The 22,676-nt window shown below is 36.7% G+C and overlaps 1 protein-coding gene across 2 annotated transcripts in view; it reads right to left on the reverse strand.

Annotated features, from left to right (window-relative positions):
- The window catches only part of CDK13 (cyclin dependent kinase 13), a 124,559-nt gene that overhangs the window by 96,203 nt on the left and 5,680 nt on the right, over nt 1-22,676 (reverse strand). For both annotated transcript variants that reach the window (XM_047096877.1, XM_047096876.1), the window contains exon 2: nt 171-830. In XM_047096877.1, the coding sequence (XP_046952833.1) occupies nt 171-830 (660 nt within the window). The remainder of the gene's footprint in view (nt 1-170; nt 831-22,676) is intronic.

Raw genomic sequence — 22,676 nt, forward strand, 5'->3', positions numbered from 1 at the left:
ACAGAATGCTTCATATTCTGTGTCTCCCCCATCCCCTCTCTCTGTACCCCTCCCCCACGCTCATTCGCTCTTACTCTCTCTCTCTCTCTCTCTCTCAAAAATAAACAGTAAAAAAATAATTTCAAAATAATAAAAATAAACTGTTAGTGACAAAACTTTTTTGCACTTACCTATCGGCATCTTTATCTTCAGGCAGCATGGGAGGCAAAGGTAATGGTGGTAACGTAGAGGTCACTAAAGCCACATGTTGCTCCTTCTCCTTGGCTCCTAAACTTGGTGTAAGTGGTTTGGTTTTCTCTTTAAGAGATACTGGTTCGTCCTTTGTAGCAGCAGATTTACTCTCCTTCCCAACTACAACTGCTTTCTTGGCGGCTTTATCTACAATCAAATTATTGTCCACCTTGGTTACCTGAAGAGGTGGCTTTGTTTTTGCCTTGTCGTTTTTTAAAGTCCCACCACTTGACGGAGAAGGTGCGTGTTCTGTTTTCAGTTTCTTCACATCCTTCACATGGTTTGTTTGAGATGCACCGGCACCCGTCTCCGTGCTCCCCTTCGTAGGTGTAGAAGTGTTGGAGGCTTTGGCAGCTTTGGCAGCAGCCTCAGCAGCCTTAGCTGCTTCTGCAGCTTTCGCGGCTTCTGCAGCTCTTGCTGCCTCTGCAGCCCGTGCTTTTTTATTCTTGTTCAACTCGGCTGCCAGGCTACTCTTCAGAGTTAGTGTGCTAGGAGAAATGCTAGAGTGACGGCTTCTGGATCGAGACAACCTGTGCCTGCTACGAGATCTTGAATGCCTAGAGGAATATGGGCTTCTGCTTCGGGATTTGGCAGAACGTCTGGTGGAAAATAATGAAGATTTAGTCAGGAATTCAGAAAAGTTCAGTCTGAAATTTACAAAAACTACTAACTCAACCCTGTTACATAAAATAGAAATTTATTAAATTTCAAAATCATAATACAGTTTTTTGGGGGGAGACTTTTTTAAAAGACAGAAAATGCTTTTAAGCAGATTATTATCTATCTGGTAGCTAAAATTTTCCTGAAAATAGACTGTCTTCATCCTGGTCTAGCCTATGAATGCTCAAAGGTGAGACTGGATGAAAGCAGATCTCTGGTAGAAGAAATACTCTAAGGATTAGGAACAAAAGTGTGACGAAGCATCACTGCTGTCTTTAGAGAAGAGAAGTACAGGGGCGCCTGGGTGGTTCAGTTGGTTGAGCATCCGACTTCAGCTCAGGTCATGATCTCACAGTTCATGAGTTTAAGCCCCGCGTCGGGCTGTGACTGACAGCTTGGGGCCTGGAGCCTGCTTCAGATTGTGTCTCCCTCTCTCTCTGCTCCTCCCCTGCTCACACTCTGTCTCTCAAAAATAAATAAAGATTAGAAAATAATTAAAAGAAAGAAAAGAAAAGGAAAGAGAAGTACAGGGGTGCCTGGATGGCTCAGTCGGTTGAGCGTTCAACTTCAGATCAGGTCGTGATTTCAGGTTCGTGAGTTGGACCCCGTGTTGGGCTCTGTGTTGACAGCTCACAGCCTGGAACCTGGAGTCTGCTTCAGATTCTGTCTCTCTCTGCCCCCCCCCCCATGCTTACTCTTTCTCTCTCTCTCTAATTAAATAAACATTTTAAAACATTAAAAAAAAAAAAAAAGGTCTTTCTGAGGCCCCTGGGAGCCTCCTGCTTTAAAAAAAAAAAAAAAAAGAAAGAAAAGAGAAGTACACAACAAGGGTACACCAATGGTAGCAGTAGCAGGGTGAAGTCTGACCAATCTTTCACCAAAGTCTAATCTCTACATCTGTAAAGCTTCCTCACCCCACAAATTCAGTAGTCGGTAGTGCTCTGTCTACAGCAAGAGTGAAAAAGACAATGCCTGTCATTGGGCAATAAGTAAAAGCAGTCTCTAAATCTTGGTAACTACTCAATAATGACTGCAATTCACTTCTCAAAAAATACTGGAAAATATAAAAACTATCATATATATTTAAAATACAGTGACAACCAAAATTCCTATAAAACAAATGCAGCACAGCACCATGTGAAAGGAAGCTGAAGTTTTCAAATCCTCACCTTATCAAAACTAAAAACAAGTATCTACAAGACAAAGGCACTATGATAGTACTCTGACATGTTTACCAGGTCTCATTTTAATGCTCACATCAATCCTAGTGAAGTATCTACAGTTTACAGATTAGAAATGTAATCTAAAATATTATGTTACCTAAAATCAATCCCATACTCATCAGTAGTTGTACTGGTTATTACTTACTGTCACTACCCTATTCCTCCAATACTCTTCTATCCAACTCTGTGCCAAAGGAGGCTAACCTCAACAAATGCACCTTCTGAGTTTCAGGGCTGTCACTGGCAGATCAGAAGGCAGAGAAGGCCGGATTATTTCTTCCCAGCATCCTCCCTTTTGGTCACATTTTCTGACAGAAGCTGTGTCCCCTTATCACCCTCTCCACAGCTCTCATCAGGCTCTAAAAACACTGTATTTTCCTTGCTTCCCTCTGTAACTACAGGAACATCTCTTGTGGGTTCCCTTAATCCACCCCTTTATCTGCAATCCTTCGTGAAAGTCTCTTGCACCATCTCAGTTGGATTCAGTTTCCTTTCAGAACCTTGCCTGATCTACCTTGTATGCCAGGTTTTAAATCCAGACCTTCTGACTGAAAAGTAGCTAGGTTAACACAATAAAAAAAATTAACACACTGTGAAGGAGAGAACTCTTGCTGAAATTTTGTAGAAGCTATGGGGAGACAGTAAATAAAGCAAAGAAACTCCTAAGAACCCATAATTAAAGTAGGGCAGAGAGAAAAGAAAGGACTGGAAATTCTGTTTATATCTGATGTTAGTAAAGTATGGAGGAAAACATTTAGAAACATTCTATAATTCTAATATGAAAATAAAATGATGATTAGGTTTAGGATAAACTCAAATACAAATTAAACTTCTCCCTCACTCTTTCAAAAACATTTCAAAATGTACTGAGGGCCAACTGCTGTTCAACATTGAGCTTGTGTTTCATACAAACCCAATATTTTATATAAAGTATTTATGCAACACTATTTTAGATTAATGGGAACACAGTTTAGAAAATACTTAAATCTAACACTTGCTTATCATTAAATATTCATATACACCAATCATTAAAATCACCAATAAGCTTACAACTATTTACGGAAATGAGAGGAATTGTTTTGCTAAATATAAAGTGGTAACTATCTCAGATAACTTTAATACAGGAACCAATAGTGTCATAATATGAAACACTCAGCCACATTTTTTATGTCTTTTCCCTTTAAACTCTTGGGCCTCAAAACAAGTCTCATATGCCATGCTTCTAAAGCAACAGAAAGGTACACAGCAGGAGAGAGCAAAGAGACTATCATTTCATCAGAGGTAACAGTACAGAACTTTCCTCAAATTAACTTTCCTACACTAACAAGATTCAGATCATCAATTTCATACAGACACATAAATTATATTTAACTGAGAGATTTATGACTAAGTTTTACCTAAGAAAAGAGAGACAAAGATATTACGTAAAACCCTAATACAATTAACTCCCGTGGCCTATTAAATTATTCTTTTCTGGATAGAATCTGGATAAGCATTATCAGCAAAGACTTAAAAATTTCTGGTCTATAAAAGGGATATATTGGAGGTGCCTGGGTGTCTCAGTTGGTTGAGCATCCCACTTGGACTCAGGTCGTGATCTCAAGATTTGTGAGTTCGAGCTCCCATCCACCTCACTGCTATATCCCTCTCTCTACCCCTTCCTTGCTTGTGCATGCTCTCTCTCAAAAATAAACATTTTTTTTAAAAAGTAAAAAATAAAAGGGTTATTTTAGAAATGAGGTTTTTATATGTATCAATTAAATTCTTCTGGACATACCCTCCATTCCTCTCTAATTCTTCTATTTCTCTTCAAAAATTTAACTTTTCATTTTTTAACTTAAAAAAATGTTTATTTACTTATTTTGAAAAAAAGAGACAGACAGACTGCATGAGTTCAAGCTGGAGAGGGGCAAACAGAGAGGGACAGAGAAAATTCCAAGCAAGCTCTGTGCTATCACAGCACAGAATCCGACATGGGGCTCCATCTCACAAAAGGTAAGATCACGACCTGGGCCAAAATCATACCAACTGAGCCACCCAGGTGCCCCATAAGTTCCTTAACCTTTTAACTTCATGTCCTAGGAAACATGCATTCTCTCAGTGCTTATGGTCTGAAACAAACATGGTTTGGAAACCTAAAATTAAATATAAACACAAAATTCAAGTTTAAGTCATTTTTACAAATGATCTAATACTTCAGCCATACAAAGTTACGAGGGTAAGAGAGAAGTGCATCTTCAAGACTACAGAATGAACGATATCATGGTATCTTAACCAAAAGAACGAAATGGATGGTAGATAGCAAGTCTTTCTTTAAAGATAAGATTTTTCTTCTTTTTAAAAATGTTTTTTTCTAATATCTCTACGCAGTGAATACATATTAGCTGTTTCTTGTCTCTTTTTAATGTTTTTGAGAGATGGTAGTATCTCTTTAAGAAGTTGAGAAAACTTTCCATGTTTCTAAGGCTTGCAAATTCATACAACACAAAGCAGAACCAGAATCAAAGCTTGATATCCTGAAACTCAACTGGTTAGTGCTCATTGTGAATTAGGTTAGTGTTCCTTAGAGAAAGAGCATGGTGTAGTATTCACTCAACTATATCACACAATCTCTCCAAGAGTCCAGGTATGCTAACACTAACTCTTAAAATTTTTACTATAATAATATCTAGTTCCTCATTATATAAAACAATATATAACCACTATCCAAAAGAAGTTTCTAAAATGATAGAAATGTTCTATACATGTTCATGTCTGATACATTAGCCACTATTCTCAATATTTTTTAGCTTAATTTTTCTACCGTTTATTTCACATTCTAATAGCAGCTATACGCATTTCAAAAACTTGATTACCCTCCCAAAAAAGATATAACAATGCTTCCCATGCAAGGACGGTCCAACATATGCTAATCCATAAATGTGACATACCACATCAACAAAATGAAGAATAAAAATCACAGGATCATCTCAGCAGATGCAGAAAAAGCATTTGACAAAATTCAACAACTTTGCATGATAAAAACTAAACAAACAGTATAGAAGGAACGCACCTCAACATAATAAAAACTTTCAGTTACAAGATTAATAAGGTTTGAGGATCTAATGTGTAACGTGGTGACTACCGTTGATAATATTGTATAACTGAAATTAACTTAGAGAACTCTAACCAAAAAAATTAAATCTATGAGGTGATGGATGTATTACATAACCTGATTATGATACGAGAATCCTTTCCCAATATATACACATAGCGAATCATCACAATGACACTTTAAATACATAATTTTCTCAATTATATCTTAATAAAACTAGTAAAAAAATGCCTTCTAAAAATGAAAAACAGTACCTGAAGTAGTCAAAAACCTGCCTTTCTCAATCATCCCTTTTGTTACCTTCTCAGTCAAAATTTTAAATATTCCTATGTAATTTGTCATGTATTGGTATTGGAACAGCTCAATTAACTTTTTCTCATTTTTTTCAAGTAACTATTAACAATACTAGGGCAGCCTCTTAAATCCGTCTTCCTGTTTCAGATCTTCCTTTACCCTAACTAATCTATACTTAATGCAAAGTGAATACCTTCCTCTAATATCTCCTCCTATAATTTTAATTTCACCACTCTTTTCCACCCATTTATCCAGGCTAGAAATCTTCCCAGTTTCCTGATGCCCACAGCCCATCTCATCAACTGCCTCACTTTATCAGTTCTAACTCTACATTCCCTTACATCCACACTTCTATGCATGTTTCCTATTGTGGCTATAACAAATTACCAGATTTAGTGGCTTAACCACACAAATTTATTATCTTACAGTACCTGAAGGTTGAAATTCCAAAATCAGTCTTATTGGGTAAAAATCAGCACATCACCAGGGCTTTGTTCCTTTTGCAGTCTCTTGGGAAAATCTGTTTCCTTGCCTTTTCTAGCTTCTTAAGGCTGTCCATTCCTTGGCTCTTGGTCCTCCAACAATCTGACCTCTGCTTCCTTTATCACATTTCCTCTTCTGTTTCTGTCCTCACATGGCCTTTTCTGACTCTGCTAACCCTCCTGCTTCCTTTTATAAAGACCCTTGTGATCACAGAGGACCCACGTGTACAGTCCAGGATAATCTCTCCATCTCAAGATGCTCATTTTAACCTCATCTGCAAAGTCCCTTTGGCCGTGTAAGGAAGTATACTCACAGGTTCACATGGACACCTTTGGGTGGGCCATTATGTAGCCTACCACATCCTCCCCTCTGTATTCTCAAGGCCACTTTTCTATTTCAGACCTCATTATCTCCCCTGAGAGTACCTTATCATCTCAAAAATCTTCATATATAGTCTCTCCCTACTCCAATTATTTCTACAGACACCATCACCAAACAAATCCTCACTGTTCAGTGAATGTTAAATGCTCCAAATTCACTCATTTCCCTTCTCTTTTTAGTAGCTATTCCAAACCTTCACAATTTATTCCAAACCTTTCTGTCTTCAAGTTAACACCATTCCAAAGTCTTTTCTTAACATTGTTTTACTTCTATTTTGCAGAAATAAAAAAAATTATCAGGCATAGCTCCCACCTACAAGCTTAATCTGTATCTCCATCTACCTCACATTTTACCTGATCTCAGAATAGAGGTGTTCTTCTTCCTATCCAAGACTAACTCTTCTATAATGCTATCAATGCCATACTCTCTAGATCTTACTTCAAAGAGTATGGGCCACAAACCAGCAGCATTAGCCTCATCTGGGAGTTTGTCAGAAATGCTGTATCTCAAGCCCCAACCCAGACCTTCCGATTCAGAGTCTGCATTTTAACAAGATCCTCACTAAAGTTTGAGATGCACTATTCTAGGCTCCTCCATGACTATTCCACTATTTGTGATTTCAACCCTTTGCTGTCCATTTACTATTTCAAGGATTAAATAATTCATCTTTAAAATCTTTAAAAACAAACAAGAAAAATACGTACATAAATACATACATATAAGAAAAAACAAACAATGGTATTTTTGTATTTTATCTTTTTCTCTGCTTCCAATTACAACCAAATTCTCTACATACATACACCCCTCAAACCCCTATAATTTGGCTTGTATCCTCACTGAAATTAATTACTAGGGTGAACAATGACCTATCTTTGGGGTGGGGGAGGAATATCAACATCTGTGATGACCTTCTTCCCACTTCCGACTAACCTACAAGAACCTTCAACACAATACAGATAAAACTATTAAGTCCTCTCCAAATCCACCCCTTTTCTTCTCAGGCAATAGCAGATTCTGAAATTCTGAAACAGCAAAGATCCAGAAATCATTCTATATTCCATATGGTCCTTTTCCTCTCTTCTCCCATATCCAACTGATCTGCAAGTCCTGCCAATTGTACATCTTAAGCATCTCTCTAGTTGTCTAGGCTCTTTGTCCCATAGCTACTATTTCTCATTTGGTCCTACATCACCTCTCACTTCGCCCAGTCTAACAGTCTCCTTTCCAGACTCCTCACCTCAAATCTCTATCCTTTCCAATTTAGTCTCCATACCACCACCTGAATCTTCCAGTTACCCCTGTAACAAAGCTCTAGACAACCTTGCACTGCATACAAAGACCTTGTCCAGCCATCCCAAAACACAGAATGCCTTTCTTATATTCCTCTCTTCATCTCTGGTACCTGCTAAGTACAAAGATACCTCATAACAAAAGGTCTACTACACCTCTATAAAGCCTTCCCTCATTATGCCAGAGAGCTGGAGACATTCCTTGTCCTATGATCCTGCCTCATTAGAATAACAGATAATTTGTCTTCCGCAAATAGACGGAGATCAACTGTATCTTTATAGCCCAAACTAGCACCAATGTGGCAATGGCAGATAGTCAATAAATATTTGCAGAATTAAGCACCTGCTGAGAATATTCCTATTGAATGGAATTCATCTTCCTTATCCTAATATTAAGGTGCTGCATGATCTAATTCTAAACTACCTTTCCTTATCACATCCTGAATCTGCCTAATATTGCCATGCCTTTACTCACAGACTCACCTACTGAGAATATTCTCTTCCCCTCCATATTCTACTCAAGTCCTACAAGGCCTCATTCAAGAGTTCTTACTCTGAAAGCCTTACCGCCAACTCCAAGAAAGAAGAAAGCTCTTCTTTCTTTGAACTCCCCATAGGGCTTTATCTGCATCTTTCTTAAGATGTTTACCATTCTTAACTTTGTATTTTAGGTATTTACCACATTGTCTACTAGACTATATCCTCTTTGAGCAGCAGAAACCAGGTATAATTCATTTGTTTTAATCACTCCACAGTCCTTAGCATAATACCACACAGATGATAAGTCTTTTCCTGAGTAAACAAACATACCATATTGCATGTCTCAGTTTACAAAACACTTTTATAAACATTTTTCGTTTGACTTGCTCTTCACAGCAACCAAAGTACACAGAAAGATGAGAGAAACTAAGAAGAGAGTTAAAAATTTTATGTAGAGGCCAAGAGCTATAAAGAAGTAGAGTCAATACAGAATACCAAGTCTTCCAATTGAAAGCCAGGCGTTCTTTATTGCTACCACATCAAACTACATCCTTCCCCTCCATTTATTTCTTACTTGCCTTTATGGATCAAGTTAAAGTCCCAACTCTGTAACCTCCCCATTTGCTGAATAATACTTGTGACATACTGCCTTGTATTCTATGTCTATCAAAAATATAAACTGGATTATGCCACACCTTTGCCTAAAACTCTCCAATGGCTTCTCACTGCATTTAAAATTAAAATAAAAATCTTTGTTGTGATCCACAAGACCCAAACTGCCTCTCATCTTCATTACACTCTCCTTTACTCACTAGGTCGCAGTCACTAGTCTCTTTTATGATTCTTCAAAGTTATGCTTCTTCCTGGTACCTTGGCAATACTGTTTTCTCTTTCTGGGATACTTAGATCATCACATAGTTGCTCTTTCTTGTCATTCAGGGCTCCATATATTTATCAACACCACAGTGAGCCTCTCCTCAGAAAAATAAATAAGCACATCATGTTCCCTCCCCCCTTCCACCACTGTCTTGTTTATTACTCCATCCCAGTGCCTAGAACTGTGTCTGGTATGTAATAAGGAATCAAAAGATATTTATTGAATTGATGAATAAAAGAGCAAAGCACATGTTTATTATCTGTTCTCTAACTGCCCATAAATGCTAACTTTGTATAACTGATACCCAGCTAACTAACAGGCAAAGGTCCACTGATGAAATTCTACTTAAACTAAAAAGATTTAAGAGACAGAATAACATTTAGCTAATCAGCTTCTTCGTATAAACACTGAGATGAATTTATCATTTTATTAACAACCAACCATTTTATATCCATTATCCCATAGGGATTTAATGAACAAAACTAGTTTTTCTGTTGTAAAACTATATTCATTCCTTGTTTTTAATGACTAGAGTCTCTTCTTGATTAGAAAAATATGTAATCACAGAAGAAATGCAAACGGGCAGTAAAGAAATTTAAATGCTCTCTTCTCTCTCATAACCAGAAAAGGCAAAATAAAGCAATGGTAATTAATTTGCATCCATCAGAATGTCAAAAATTGGAATTCTGAAAATATAATTTATGAAAATGCACAGAAATGGTCAGTCACATAAATTATCAGAAGGAATATAAAATTACTCAGGCTTTTTAAAAGGCAGTTTGGTAATATCTATCAAATGCTTTTGATCTGCAATTTCACTTACGAGAACATATCCTACAAAAACATTTCCATATGTGTCAAAAAGTTATTACACAGATACTCTTTAAAGGACTGACTATAATACAGAAAAAATGAAAAAACAGTGCCCAACAACTGATAGGTAAATAAAACTTGAAACATTTCAGTATGGAATTCTATGTAGCCAATTTGGAAAGATCTTCAAATACTACTGCTAAAAAAAAAAAAGTAAATAAAAATTTATGGCATAGTCACATTCTTAATGTTTACATGTACACATGTTTGTATGAAAGTATATACACAGAAAAAACATATACACCAACTACGTACAGAGTTATACATTTTAAAAGGAACAGGAACAAAAAGGACATCAAGGGTAGCTTTCACATCTTGCTGTATATTCTTCTGTATTGTTTTCAAGTATCTCATATATAAGATTTTTTTTTAATGTTTATTTATTTATTTTGAGAAAGAGAGCAAGCAAGCAGGGGAAGGTGCAGAGAGAGGGGGAGAGAGAGAATCCCAAGCAGGCTCCATGCTGTCAGTGCAGAGCCTGATGTGGGGCTCAAACCCCGGTGAGATCATGACCTAAGCCGAAAACCAAAAGTCAGACACTTAGCAGACTGAGCCACCCATGCACCCCTCATATGTAAGTTTTAAATACAAACAGTATGGGTTTTTTAAAAAGGTAACACAATTTCACTGTAGAAAACTGAAAAGTACAGAAAAGTTTAAAAATAAATACTCATAGATCTTGCCCATGGTTCTGTGGTAGCTTGTATGCCCTTGACTGCTACTGTTACTCTCGAATAAACCCACTTTTGTTAGTAAAAATAAATTTTTAAAAAAATTTTAATGAAAATAAACACCAACAGTGGTGCCTTGCTGGCTCAGTTGGTAGAGCACGCAACTCTTGATCTCGGGGTCGTGAGGACAAGTCTCACACAGGGCATAGAGATTACTTAAAAAACATTAAGTATTCAAAACTCATCAAAAGAATACACAAACACCAACAGAAAAGTTTAAAGATGAATACCACCAGAAATTACAACAAACCAAAATCTATGCTATAAAGAAAACTTGTCACTTCCTTTAATAAAAATAAAAAAGGCTGCACAAATTATTCTTACTACAGTACACCACCTCTTAACCTTAAAAAATTAAATTTAGAAAATCATGACTACTTAAGTAACACTAATTAAAGAAAATACTATGAACATTAATGCATATATTTTTAACAATAAAACATTTTTCAAATGTTCCTGTAGGAAACCAATATAGCTAATCATTATCATTACATACATGCTACAAAATAGGAGATTTTCCTCTTTTCCTGGACTCTGTAAGAGTAATAAATAATTACACAGGCTCATATATAAGGGTCAAGCAAGGCATCTAGAATTTTTCTGACACCAAAAATTAGACCCCAAGGGAAACAACTTTAACCAAAAAATAAAAGTAGGATTTATGAAAAATTCATAGCTAACATCATTTTGTGGAAAAAGACTAAAATGCTTTTCCTATAGGATCATCAGGATCAACACAAGGAAGTCTCATTTTACCACTTCTAATAAACATTGTACTTGAGGAGCGCCTGGGTGGCTCAGTCGGTTAAGCGTCCGACTTCAGCTCAGGTCATTATCTCACGTTTCGTGGGTTCAAGCCCCACATCGGGCTCTGTGCTGACAGCTCAGAGCCTGGAGCCCGTTGCAGATTCTGTGTCTCCCTCTCTCTCTGCCCCTCCCCCACTCACACCCTGTCTCTGTCTCAAAAATAAATTAACATTAAAAAAATAAATTAAAAAAAAACCCACAGAACATTGTACTTGAGATTCTAGCCATTGCAACTGAGCAAGAAAAAATAAGTAAAAGGAATCCAGACTGTATCCATTTGCAAATGACATAATCTTATATACAGAAAATCCTAAGAAATCTACTAAAAACTATTAGAACTAATAAGCAAGCAAGATGGCAGGATACATGATCAATGTAGAAAAATCTATTGTAGTTCCAGACACTAGCAATGAACAATTAAATGAAATTACAAAAACAACTCCCATTACACTGAAAAAGTATACTCAGGAATAAATCTAACAAAAAAAAGTTCAAGGATTATTCCCTGAAAACTTCAACATACCACTGAAAATATTGAGGGAACATAAATAAATGCAAAGACATTCCATACTCATATATTTTATGACTTACCATTAAGATGGCAATACTCTCAAATTGATCTCCAGATTCAGTGCAATCCCTATGAAAATCCAAGCTGCCTTTTGGCCAGGTAAACCTAAAATTCATGTGGAAATGCAAAGGACCCCTCTCCTCCTCCAAAAAAGAGGGGGAAAGGTCAAAGCAATGTAAAAGAGCAAAGCTGAAGGACTTGCACTTCCTGATTTCAAAAATTACTGCAAAATTAGAATCAAGCACTTCCTGATTTCAAAAACTACTACAAGATTAGAATAATCAAAACTGTATGCTACTGGCTAAAGATGGACATGTAAAATCAAAGGACTAGAGCTGACAGTCCATAAATAAACCCTCTCATTTATAGTAAGTGGATTTTCAACAAGGGTGCCAATACAATTCAATGGTGAAAAAAATACGTAGCCTTTTAAATAAATAGTGCTGGCACACTGGTTTTCCACACAATAGAGTAAGGGTGGACTTCTTTCTCTCACCATACACAAAAATTAATCCAAAATAGATCAAAGATCAAGATACAAAAGCTAAAACTATAAAACTCTTAGAAGAAAATATAGGAATAAATCTTTGTGATGTTCAATTAGGCAAAGACTTCTTAGATACAACATCAAAGCACAAACAACAAAAGAAAAAATAAACAGGACTTGATCAAAATTAAAAACTAATGTGCACTAATGGATGTCAACAAAGTGATACAATGGGGGAAAAATGCAAATCATGTATCTGTAGCACAATTTAATTGCTCCTAGTCATTGTACTTGGGTTGTTTCCAGTTTTGTTGTTTTCTTTTTCTTTTTTTTTTACTAGGTAGGCATTATACCTCCCATTTTACAAAGTAGAAAGACCAGAGCTCAAAAATTGAATTGCTTGATATTGCTCTGCTATGAAAGCAACAGAATTAGTACCTAAATCCACATCTATATAATTTCTAGTCCTTGCTTTTTCCTTTACAGTGGATATTTACCCAATCAACCCAAAGTAGAAGGTCTGCCAACCAGACAGTAGTCTTTTGGTTGTTCTGTTAACACCTCACCCTAGGAATTCTTTTTTTCTTCTTATGAGTCCATAGACAATGACTCAAAAGCTAAGTGACTTGTCCAAAGTTTACACTGTGAGAATGGCCTAAGCGGTTACAAACAAGTTACCTAGGAAGAGTCCATTATTTTGCACTAAATTAAAATGAACTCTCGTGAATACAAGAGTTCTTCTTTCTAGAAGAAATGTCACAGTCATATTAGTACCTAGAATATATAAAGAATTCAAGACATTCAACAATAAGAAAACCCAATTTTAAAATAGGTGAAGGATATGAATAAACATTTCTCCCAAAAAGATATACGAATGGCCAATAAACATATGAAAAGCTGTTCAACATCATTAGTCACTAAAGAAATGTGAATCAAAAGTACGAGATACCAGGACAGATGTAATAAAAACAGACAACTATTGTCAAGAATATGCAGAAATTGAAACCCTCATATATAGTTGGTTGGAATATAAAAAATGATGCAGCCACTTTAGAAAAGAGATTGGCAGTTCCTTAAGATGTTAAACAGAATTACCACATGACCCAGAAATTCCACTCCTAGGTATATATATATCCAAGAGAAATAAAACAGGGGCACGTGGGTAGTTCAGTCGGCTAAGTGTCTGACTTCAGCTCAGGTCATGATCCTGTAGTTCATGAGTTTGTGAGTTCAGGCTCTGTGCTGACAGCTCAGAGCCTAGAGCCTGCCTCCGATTCTGTGTCTCCCTCTCTGCCCCTCCCCTGCTTGCACTATCTCTCTCTCTCTCTCTCTCTCTCTCTCTCTCAAAAATAAACAAACATTTTTAAAAAAGGAAGAAAAGAAATAAAAACATATCTCACGCAAAAAAAGTCTCATGCAAAAACTAAACACAAACAAAAACAAGAAACTAAACACAAATGTTCAGAGAAGCATAATTCATAATAGCCAAAAACTGAAAACAACCCAAATGTCCATCAACTGACAACAAAATGTGGTATATTCATACAATGGTACACTATTTTTCCCTAAAAAGAAATGAAATACTGATGACACATGCTACAACATAGATGAACCTTAAAAACATTAAGCTCAAATGAAAGCAGTCAGTCATAAAAAACCATGAATCATATGATGCCATTTATATGAAATGTCCAAAATAGGCAAATCCAAAGAGATAAGAAGTATATTGGTAGTTGCCAAAGATGTGGGGAGGTGAGAATGGAGACTGACTACTCACAGGCACTGAGTTTCTTTTTGGAGTGATTAAAATGTTCTAAAATTAGTGGTGATGGCTGCACAACTCTGTGACTATACTAAAGGCCACTGTCTGTATCAGTTAAAATTAGAGTAAATTGCATGGTAGGTGAATAATATCTCAAAAAAGATGTTATTTTAAAAACTAGAAAAATTTAATATAAAACTGAAATGTTTTGTGTTTATTTGAAAAGTATACTTCCTTTCATGTTCCTTATGAAACACTAAAAGTTAAGAAGATAAAAGACACATGACTGACTTTTTACGGATTTGCTCAGGCAAACAAGTTCTAGTCCACTGAGCACATAAACTGTGTTTGTCTTCATGTTTCACTGAACCATGCCCTGAGATATGTTTTTGAAGAGAGAAAAAGGAAAGATGGTGAGAAAAGTAGAGGGAAAGCTTAATACTTGATTTGCACAAAGGCACATACTTTTGATAGGTCCAGCTCTAGCCATTATTAATTTATTCATAAATCAATATTAGACTCTATTAATATTAAAAGGATTTTTTTTTCAAATTCTGAGGTGCTGGATATTTTCTTATCCAAACCAATTTAACATCATTTGTTAGGTATCTATTTCCTATCACATGCTGTGGTAGGTGCTTAAGAGACAGTAAGATTAAAAAAGAACCTCATGAGACTTACAATCCAGTGACTGAAGCAAAAACAAAATATTATGTAAATTCTTGTCAAACTACCCAAGCCAGAAGTGGAATAACTTAAAGTAACAAAGGGGCGGGGAAGGAAAGTCCATGTAGAATTCCATACCCAGCAAAAATATCTTTCAAAATAGAGACTTTTTCAGACAAACAAGACAGCAGAGTGGCATTGGTAAGAAATGCTGAAAGGGGTGTCTGGGTTAAGCATCTGAATCTTGATCTCGGCTCAGGTCTTGATCTCAGGGTCATGAGTTTAAGAGTTTAAGCTCTGCATTGGGCTCCATACCCAGTGTGGAGCCTACTTTAAAAAAAAAATAAAGGCTAAAAACCATTTCTCTCACTACAGCAAAATACTACCTCAAAACTTGGATCTACACAAAGGCATTAGAAGTGTTTCAAAAGGTACATTAAGGGGTGGCTTCGTGGCTCAGTCATTAAGCAGCTGACTTTGGCTCAGGTCATTATCTCACAGTTTGTGAGTTCGAGTCCCACATCAGGCGAGCGCCAGTCCTGCTTTGGGTTAAACACAAGTCCCAGGTGAACACCGCTTCTCTCTTTCTCTCTGCCCCTCGTGGGATTCTTCCTCTTTCTCTCTCTGCCCTTCACTCACTTGCACCCTCTCTCTCAAAAAAAAAAAAAAAAAAAAAGAGGTATATATTAGATATAAATTTTTTTCTCATTTTTTAAATTTCATGTCTATAAATAACGTACATAAGTCATACTTCTGTAGAAATAACACATATGACAGGAATGGTACATAAGAAGAGAAGGAGGAAAGAGAAGCATACTCTTGCAATATTATATTATACATGAAGGTAGCCTGTGATAAACTAAAGTGGTACATTATAAAACCAAAGAGAAAGTCTTTGTGACCATAAGTTAGACTCAGATTTGCTAAATTAGATTTCATCAAATTCTGCTTTTCAAAACTACTGTTAAGGAAAGGCAAACCACAGAATAGGAATACTCATTTACAAACTGACAAAGCTTATATATATCTATAATATGTACAGAACTCTCACAATTCAATAAAGCGAATAGCCCAATTCATAAAAAATATGGACAAAACATTTTAAGACACTTCACAAAAGATATGAAGAGCAAATAAGTATATGGAAAGATGCTTAACATTATTAGTCATTACAGAACTGCAAATAAAAGCACAATGATGTACCATTACACATCCACCAGAATAGCTAAGAACAAAGACTGATAAAAACAAGTCAGGATTTGAAGCTACCAGAATGGTCATACATTACTGACTAGAATGAAAAATGGTACAACCATTTTGGAAAAGAGGCTGCTTATAAAGTCAAAAACTCACTTCCTATACAACACAGCAATCCCACTCCAAATTTATTCATGAGATATGCAAACAGAAAAAAACTATTCAAATGTTCACAGCACCTTTGTTCATAATAGCCAAAAACTGGAAACTTAAATGCTCATCAACTGGGTGAATGGACAAGCAAATTATGGTATATCCACCGACTGTAGATGTAAATGGAATACTACTAAGCAATAAAAAGAAACAAACCACTGGGGCACCTGGGTGGCTCAGTCGGTTAAGCATCCAACTTCAGCTCAGGTCATCTTGCGGTTTGTGAGTTCGAGCCCCACATTGGGCTCTGTGCTGACAGCTCAGAGCCTGAAGCCGGGAGACTGCTTGGGATTCGGTGTCTCCCTCTCTCTCTGCCCCTCTCCCGCTCATGCTCTGTCTCTGTCTCTCTCTCAAAAAATAAATAAACATTAAAAAATTAAAAAAAAAAAGCACTCAAATGCACATCAACAACAATGAATTTCAAAAGTATGCTAAGTGAATGGGAGACACCAAAGATTACATACCATATAATTCTACTGATATGAAGTTCAAGAAAGATGGCACAAAAACAGACACATAGACCAATGGAATAGAATAGGAACCCCAGAACTAGACCCACAAACGTATGGCCAACTCATCTTTGACAAAGCAGGAAAGAACATCCAATGGAAAAAAGACAGCCTCTTTAACAAATGGTGCTGGGAGAACTGGACAGCAACATGCAGAAGGTTGAAACTAGACCACTTTCTCACACCATTTACAAAAATAAACTCAAAATGGATAAAGGACCTAAATGTGAGACAGGAAACCATCAAAACCTTACAGGAGAAAGCAGGAAAAGACCTCTCTGACCTCAGCCATAGCAATCTCTTACTCGACACATCCCCAAAGGCAAGGGAATTAAAAGCAAAAGTGAATTACTGGGACCTTATGAAGATAAAAAGCTTCTGCACAGCAAAGGAAACAACCAACAAAACTAAAAGGCAACCAACGGAATGGGAAAAGATATTTGCAAATGACATATCGGACAAAGGGCTAGTATCTAAAATCTATAAAGAGCTCACCAAACTCCACACCCGAAAAACAAATAACCCAGTGAAGAAATGGGCAGAAAACATGAATAGACACTTCTCTAAAGAAGACATCCAGATGGCCAACAGGCACATGAAAAGATGTTCAGCGTCGCTCCTTATCAGGGAAATACAAATCAAAACCACACTCAGGTATCACCTCACGCCAGTCAGAGTGGCCAAAATGAACAAATCAGGAGACTATAGATGCTGGAGAGGATGTGGAGAAACGGGAACCCTCTTGCACTGTTGGTGGGAATGCAAATTGGTGCAGCCGCTCTGGAAAGCAGTGTGGAGTTTCCTCAGAAAATTAAAAATAGACCTACCCTATGACCCAGCAATAGCACTGCTAGGAATTTATCCAAGGGATACAGGAGTACTGATGCATAGGGGCACTTGTACCCCAATGTTCATAGCAGCACTGTCAACAATAGCCAAATTATGGAAAGAGCCTAAATGTCCATCAACTGATGAATGGATAAAGAAATTGTGGTTTATATACACAATGGAATACTACGTGGCAGTGAGAAAGAATGAAATATGGCCTTTTGTAGCAACGTGGATGGAACTGGAGAGTGTAATGCTAAGTGAAATAAGCCATACAGAGAAAGACAGATACCATATGGTTTCACTCTTATGTGGATCCTGAGAAACTTAACAGGAACCCATGGGGGAGGGGAAGGAAAAAAAAAAAAAAAAAAGAGGTTAGAGTGGGAGAGAGCCAAAGCATAAGAGACTGTTAAAAACTGAGAACAAACTGAGGGTTGATGGGGGGTGGGAGGGAGGGGAGGGTGGGTGATGGGTATTGAGGAGGGCACCTTTTGGGATGAGCACTGGGTGTTGTATGGAAACCAATTTGTCAATAAATTTCATATATATAAAAAAAAAAATAGATGTGAAAAGAAAAAAAAAAAAAAGAAGTTCAAGAAAGATAAAATTAATGTGACAAAAAGCAGATTAGCAGTTGCCAAGGACCACAAGCAGAATAGGGGACAAACTACAAAGGGGCACAGGGAAGTTTTTGGGGTAATAGAAATGTTCTTTATCATGATTGTGGTAGAAGATACACAAGTATATCTATTTGTCAAAAGCATTTAATTTTATACATAAATTGGGAAATTATACTGTATGCAAATTATACCTTAATAAAACTGACTTTTTTTTTAATGAATGAATGAAATATGTCCAGTATACCTGGGTGGGAGGGGACAACTCAAATTAATTCAAGCCTGGATGTGAGAGGTCACTTCTAGATGACATTAATGAAGAGGACACCTCAACTATGGCTGGAAGAATGGACAAGGAGGATTAGCCAGCTGAGAGAAGGGCATAAACTAAAGTGTAGGGCACCTGCAATTCCATGTTTTTAACATAGTAAAGAGTCCAGCTTGCATTGTGATCAGCATATATAAATAAAGGTAGTGTGGGTCAGTCTGGGGTAAGGAATCATAAATGCCCAGTTCAAGAATTTGATTCGGTAAGTATGCTTCAGAGAAACATGATAGAATCAAAATGGTATTTTAAGATTAATTTGAACGCAGAAAACAGGAAAGTGTCTAAGAGGAAAAACCCAAAGCAAGCAAACCCCACAATAAAAGCGTAAAGTAAGGAATTTCAAAACCAAAGTAAGAATAGATGGACTAAAGACCACTGCAAAAGGACCAACAGAACAAGCAATTCACTAGAACTGGGGAAGAACAAGAGGCAAGTGAAGTATTACTGAAGTTTTGGACCTAGGTGCCTTGGAGAAACTGTCACTTAAAACACATGAATACATGGGGGGTGGGAGGGAGGGGAGGGTGGGTGATGGGTATTGAGGAGGGCACCTGTTGGGATGAGCACTGGGTGTTGTATGCAAACCAATTTGACAATAAATTTCATATATTAAAAAAAAACCATGAATACATGATGCATAGCACTTCTTAAAACAAAACATTATATAAACAACGTTAAAAAAAAACAAAAAACAAACCATGAAAAAGTTGCTATGCCACAGAAAGTTAATACCCCTAATACACAAAAAAGCTTACAAATTAATAAGAAAAACAACGAAGAGAATAAATCAAGAAACTAAAACACTCAATAAATAGATGAAAATAAAGTCAGTCTTATTAGATATTAAAGAAAAGCAAATAAAAAAATAATCGCGTATCTGACAACTCCGAGTGATGATAGGTCTGAGGAAATGAGCAGTGGCACATTGTTGGGAAATAAAAAACGGTAAGAGCCTTCTGAAGGACAATATGACAGTGTATCAAAATTACAAATATGAGTACCATTTCTGACCCAACAATTTTACCTCTGAAAAGTCCAATATATGGGATTTAACGGGACAAATGCACATACAAAATATTTGCAACAAATACATACACATGTCAAAAATAAAAAACTAAGATTCTAGCAAAATGGACTTGGCCAAACAAGTTACAGTACATCCATACAACAAAATAACAAAAGCCAATAAAAAGAACATACTACAGAGTACAATGTACAAAACAGCATTGTAGTATATTCCCATAATTCCTAAGATTTATATAAAATCTTTTGTCTCTATGCTTTGCATATATGCATAAGTCCCATATATTATGCAGAGAGAAGTCTAGAAGAATGTTATTCAGAAATGTCAAAGATGATCATCTCAGGTGGTTGGATTCAGAAGGACTTTTAATCTCTCACACTGTTCTGTAGTAACCGAAAAACCATGATTCTCTAGAATCTTTGTAAACAGGTGAAAAATACTGAAGAGTAGCATCAGAAGAAGAAATGATTTGAAGAATGGTGAAATAATTAACTTAATATTAAATAAAGTAAGTTTGGAGAATCAATAACATATCTCAGTGAAAGTGCCTCTGTGCAACTGAAAATGCAGTAACAAAAGTGGGGAGGCATGCAGCCCATTAACTACTTTCAGTTTTCAGTTCCTCTCACTACCTTTTTCATTTCTTTTTTATAAACTCCAGTTTTTAAATGAGCAAAGGGGAAAAAAAGAGCAAGACAAACCAAGAAACAGACTCTTAACTATAGAGAACAAACTGATGGTTACCAGAGACAAAGGGATGAAGGAATGGGTTTTGAAATAGGTGATGGGGATTAAGGAGCGTACTTGTCATGAGCGCCCGGTGTTGTACGGAAGTGATGAATCACTATATTGCACACGTGAAACTAGTATTACACTGTACATCAACTAACTGGAATTTAAATTAAAACTTTAAAAATAAATAAATTCCAGCTTCTAACCTAGATTTTATTCTCTACATTCATTTTGCTTTCCAAATACATTAAGCAAACTAGATTCTCTCACGATTTACATATGTAGAAATTCAAGTAACAAAAATCACTGCAAACAAGTAGTACTTCTGATTCTAGCTTGATACTTTTGTTTCTGACATCCACTTAAAAGCATATAAATATCTAGCTATGAAACAAAGCCAACCAAAACCAAAATAACAGCAATAAAAATTTAAATGAGGGGTGCCTGGGTGGCTCAGTCGGTTGAGTGTCTGACTCTAGACTTCACCTCAGGTCGTGATCTCGTGGTTGGTTCGTGGGTTCAAGACTCCCACGTCCAGCTCTGGCCAGCAGTGTGAAGTCTGCCTGGAATTCTCTCTCATTCTCTCTCTCTCTCAAAGTAAATGAATAAATTAAAAAAAGAAATTAAGTGATATTCATAGAGAAAGTGTAAGACAACAGATTAAAATGATCTAAAATATAAATATTAAACAATATTAATTTTCAACTTATTTTTCAGAAACAGCTACAATTTTTCAGTTAGGAAATAAAGCTTGACATACAGTCAACTTGTTCAGAAAATTTTCACCAAGAAAAGCAGATCACTTATCTTGATTAGTACCAGAGTGCAAATATAAACACTAGGTCTGAATTTATTCTACTCACACAGAAAACGAGTCCCAGCATCTTCAACTCATGCCAGTAAAGAAGCAGCTACAGCTAGAAAAAGGAAGTTCTTAGCTTTTCTCCTTACAAAATAAAATAATTACTTCATCTATCCTAGAGTATATGTGAACCAAAATAGCAAGTATTTTTTTTTTAATTTTTACTTATTTATTTTGAGAGAGACAGAGAACGCAAATGGGAGAGGGGCAAAGAAAGGGAGAGAGAATTCCAAGCAGGCTTCATGCTCAGCATGGAACCCAGACGCAGGGCTTGTGGGATCATGACCTGAACCGAAATCCAGAATGGATGCTTAACAGAACGAGCCACTCACGCATCCCCAAAATTCCAAGTTAAGAGACATAACTGGATTCTGCACAAACGCTGATTTTCATTAATCTATGGTGAAAAATGCTATCTAAACTAACTCAACCACTAATCAATACACTTTAAAATTTGTCCCCTAGGAGGTTACAATCTTACAGAGAAAACACAAATGTACGCAGCCAAATAATTCAAATATTAAATAGAATTTTTTGAAGCTCTATAACAAAGATAAAGCAAAGTGCTGCAGTAATATAAGAATTAACTTTTTCTAGATGAATGGAGCAAGACCTCAACATGGTTAAACTGGAGCTAGGATTTGAATGCAAAGCCGGAAGCAGAGAAGAGGGGAAAACAGGGGCATTTCAAGGTAAAAGAACAGCAAGAGCAAGAATACAGAGAAATAAAAGGGCCTCTGGAAATAGAATTCTGATAGAATGGGGCCTGATCATAAAAGGTATTACCTGAAAATCCACTGAAAAGTCTGGACTTAATTCTATAAAATGGAAGTGACACAATCTAACCAAGACTTTAAGAAAATTCTCCTGATGGGGCACCTGGGTGGCTCAGTCGGTTGAGCGTCCAACTTCGGCTCAGGTCACGATATCACAGTTCGTGGGTTCAAGCCCCATGTCGGGCTCTGCGCTGATAGCTCAGAGCCTGGAGCCTGCTTCAGATTCTGTGTCTCCCTCTCTCTCTCTGCCCCTCCCCCACTCATGCTCTGTTTCTCAAAAATGACTAAATGTTAAAAGAAATTAAAAAAGAAAATTCTGATAAAGAATGAAGTGGGAAGAAAGGGATAAAGAAGAGAGAAGAAAAGAATGGTAACAGGAAGTCTGAGTGAAAACTAGGGCCTGAACTAAGGTGCTGAATGAAAAAGAAAACGGGAGAAATACCAGTGTTAGAACAAATATATGATAAATGGGGCAGGGCACCTCGGTGCCTCAGTCAGTTGAGCAGTGTCTTGATTTCAGCTCAGGTCATAGTGTCACAGTTTGTTGGTTCGAGACCCATGTTGGGCTCTATACTGACAGTGCAGAGCCTGTTAGGATTCTCTGTCTCCCTCTCTCTCTGCCCCTCCCTCACCTGTGCTGTCTCTCAAAAATAAATAAACTTAAAAAATATACATGTG

This window comes from Lynx rufus, unplaced genomic scaffold (assembly GCF_022079265.1).
Source record: "Lynx rufus isolate CCGP_SWC_20201006 ecotype Redwood Valley unplaced genomic scaffold, mLynRuf1.p SCAF_4, whole genome shotgun sequence".
NCBI lineage: Eukaryota > Metazoa > Chordata > Mammalia > Carnivora > Felidae > Lynx > Lynx rufus.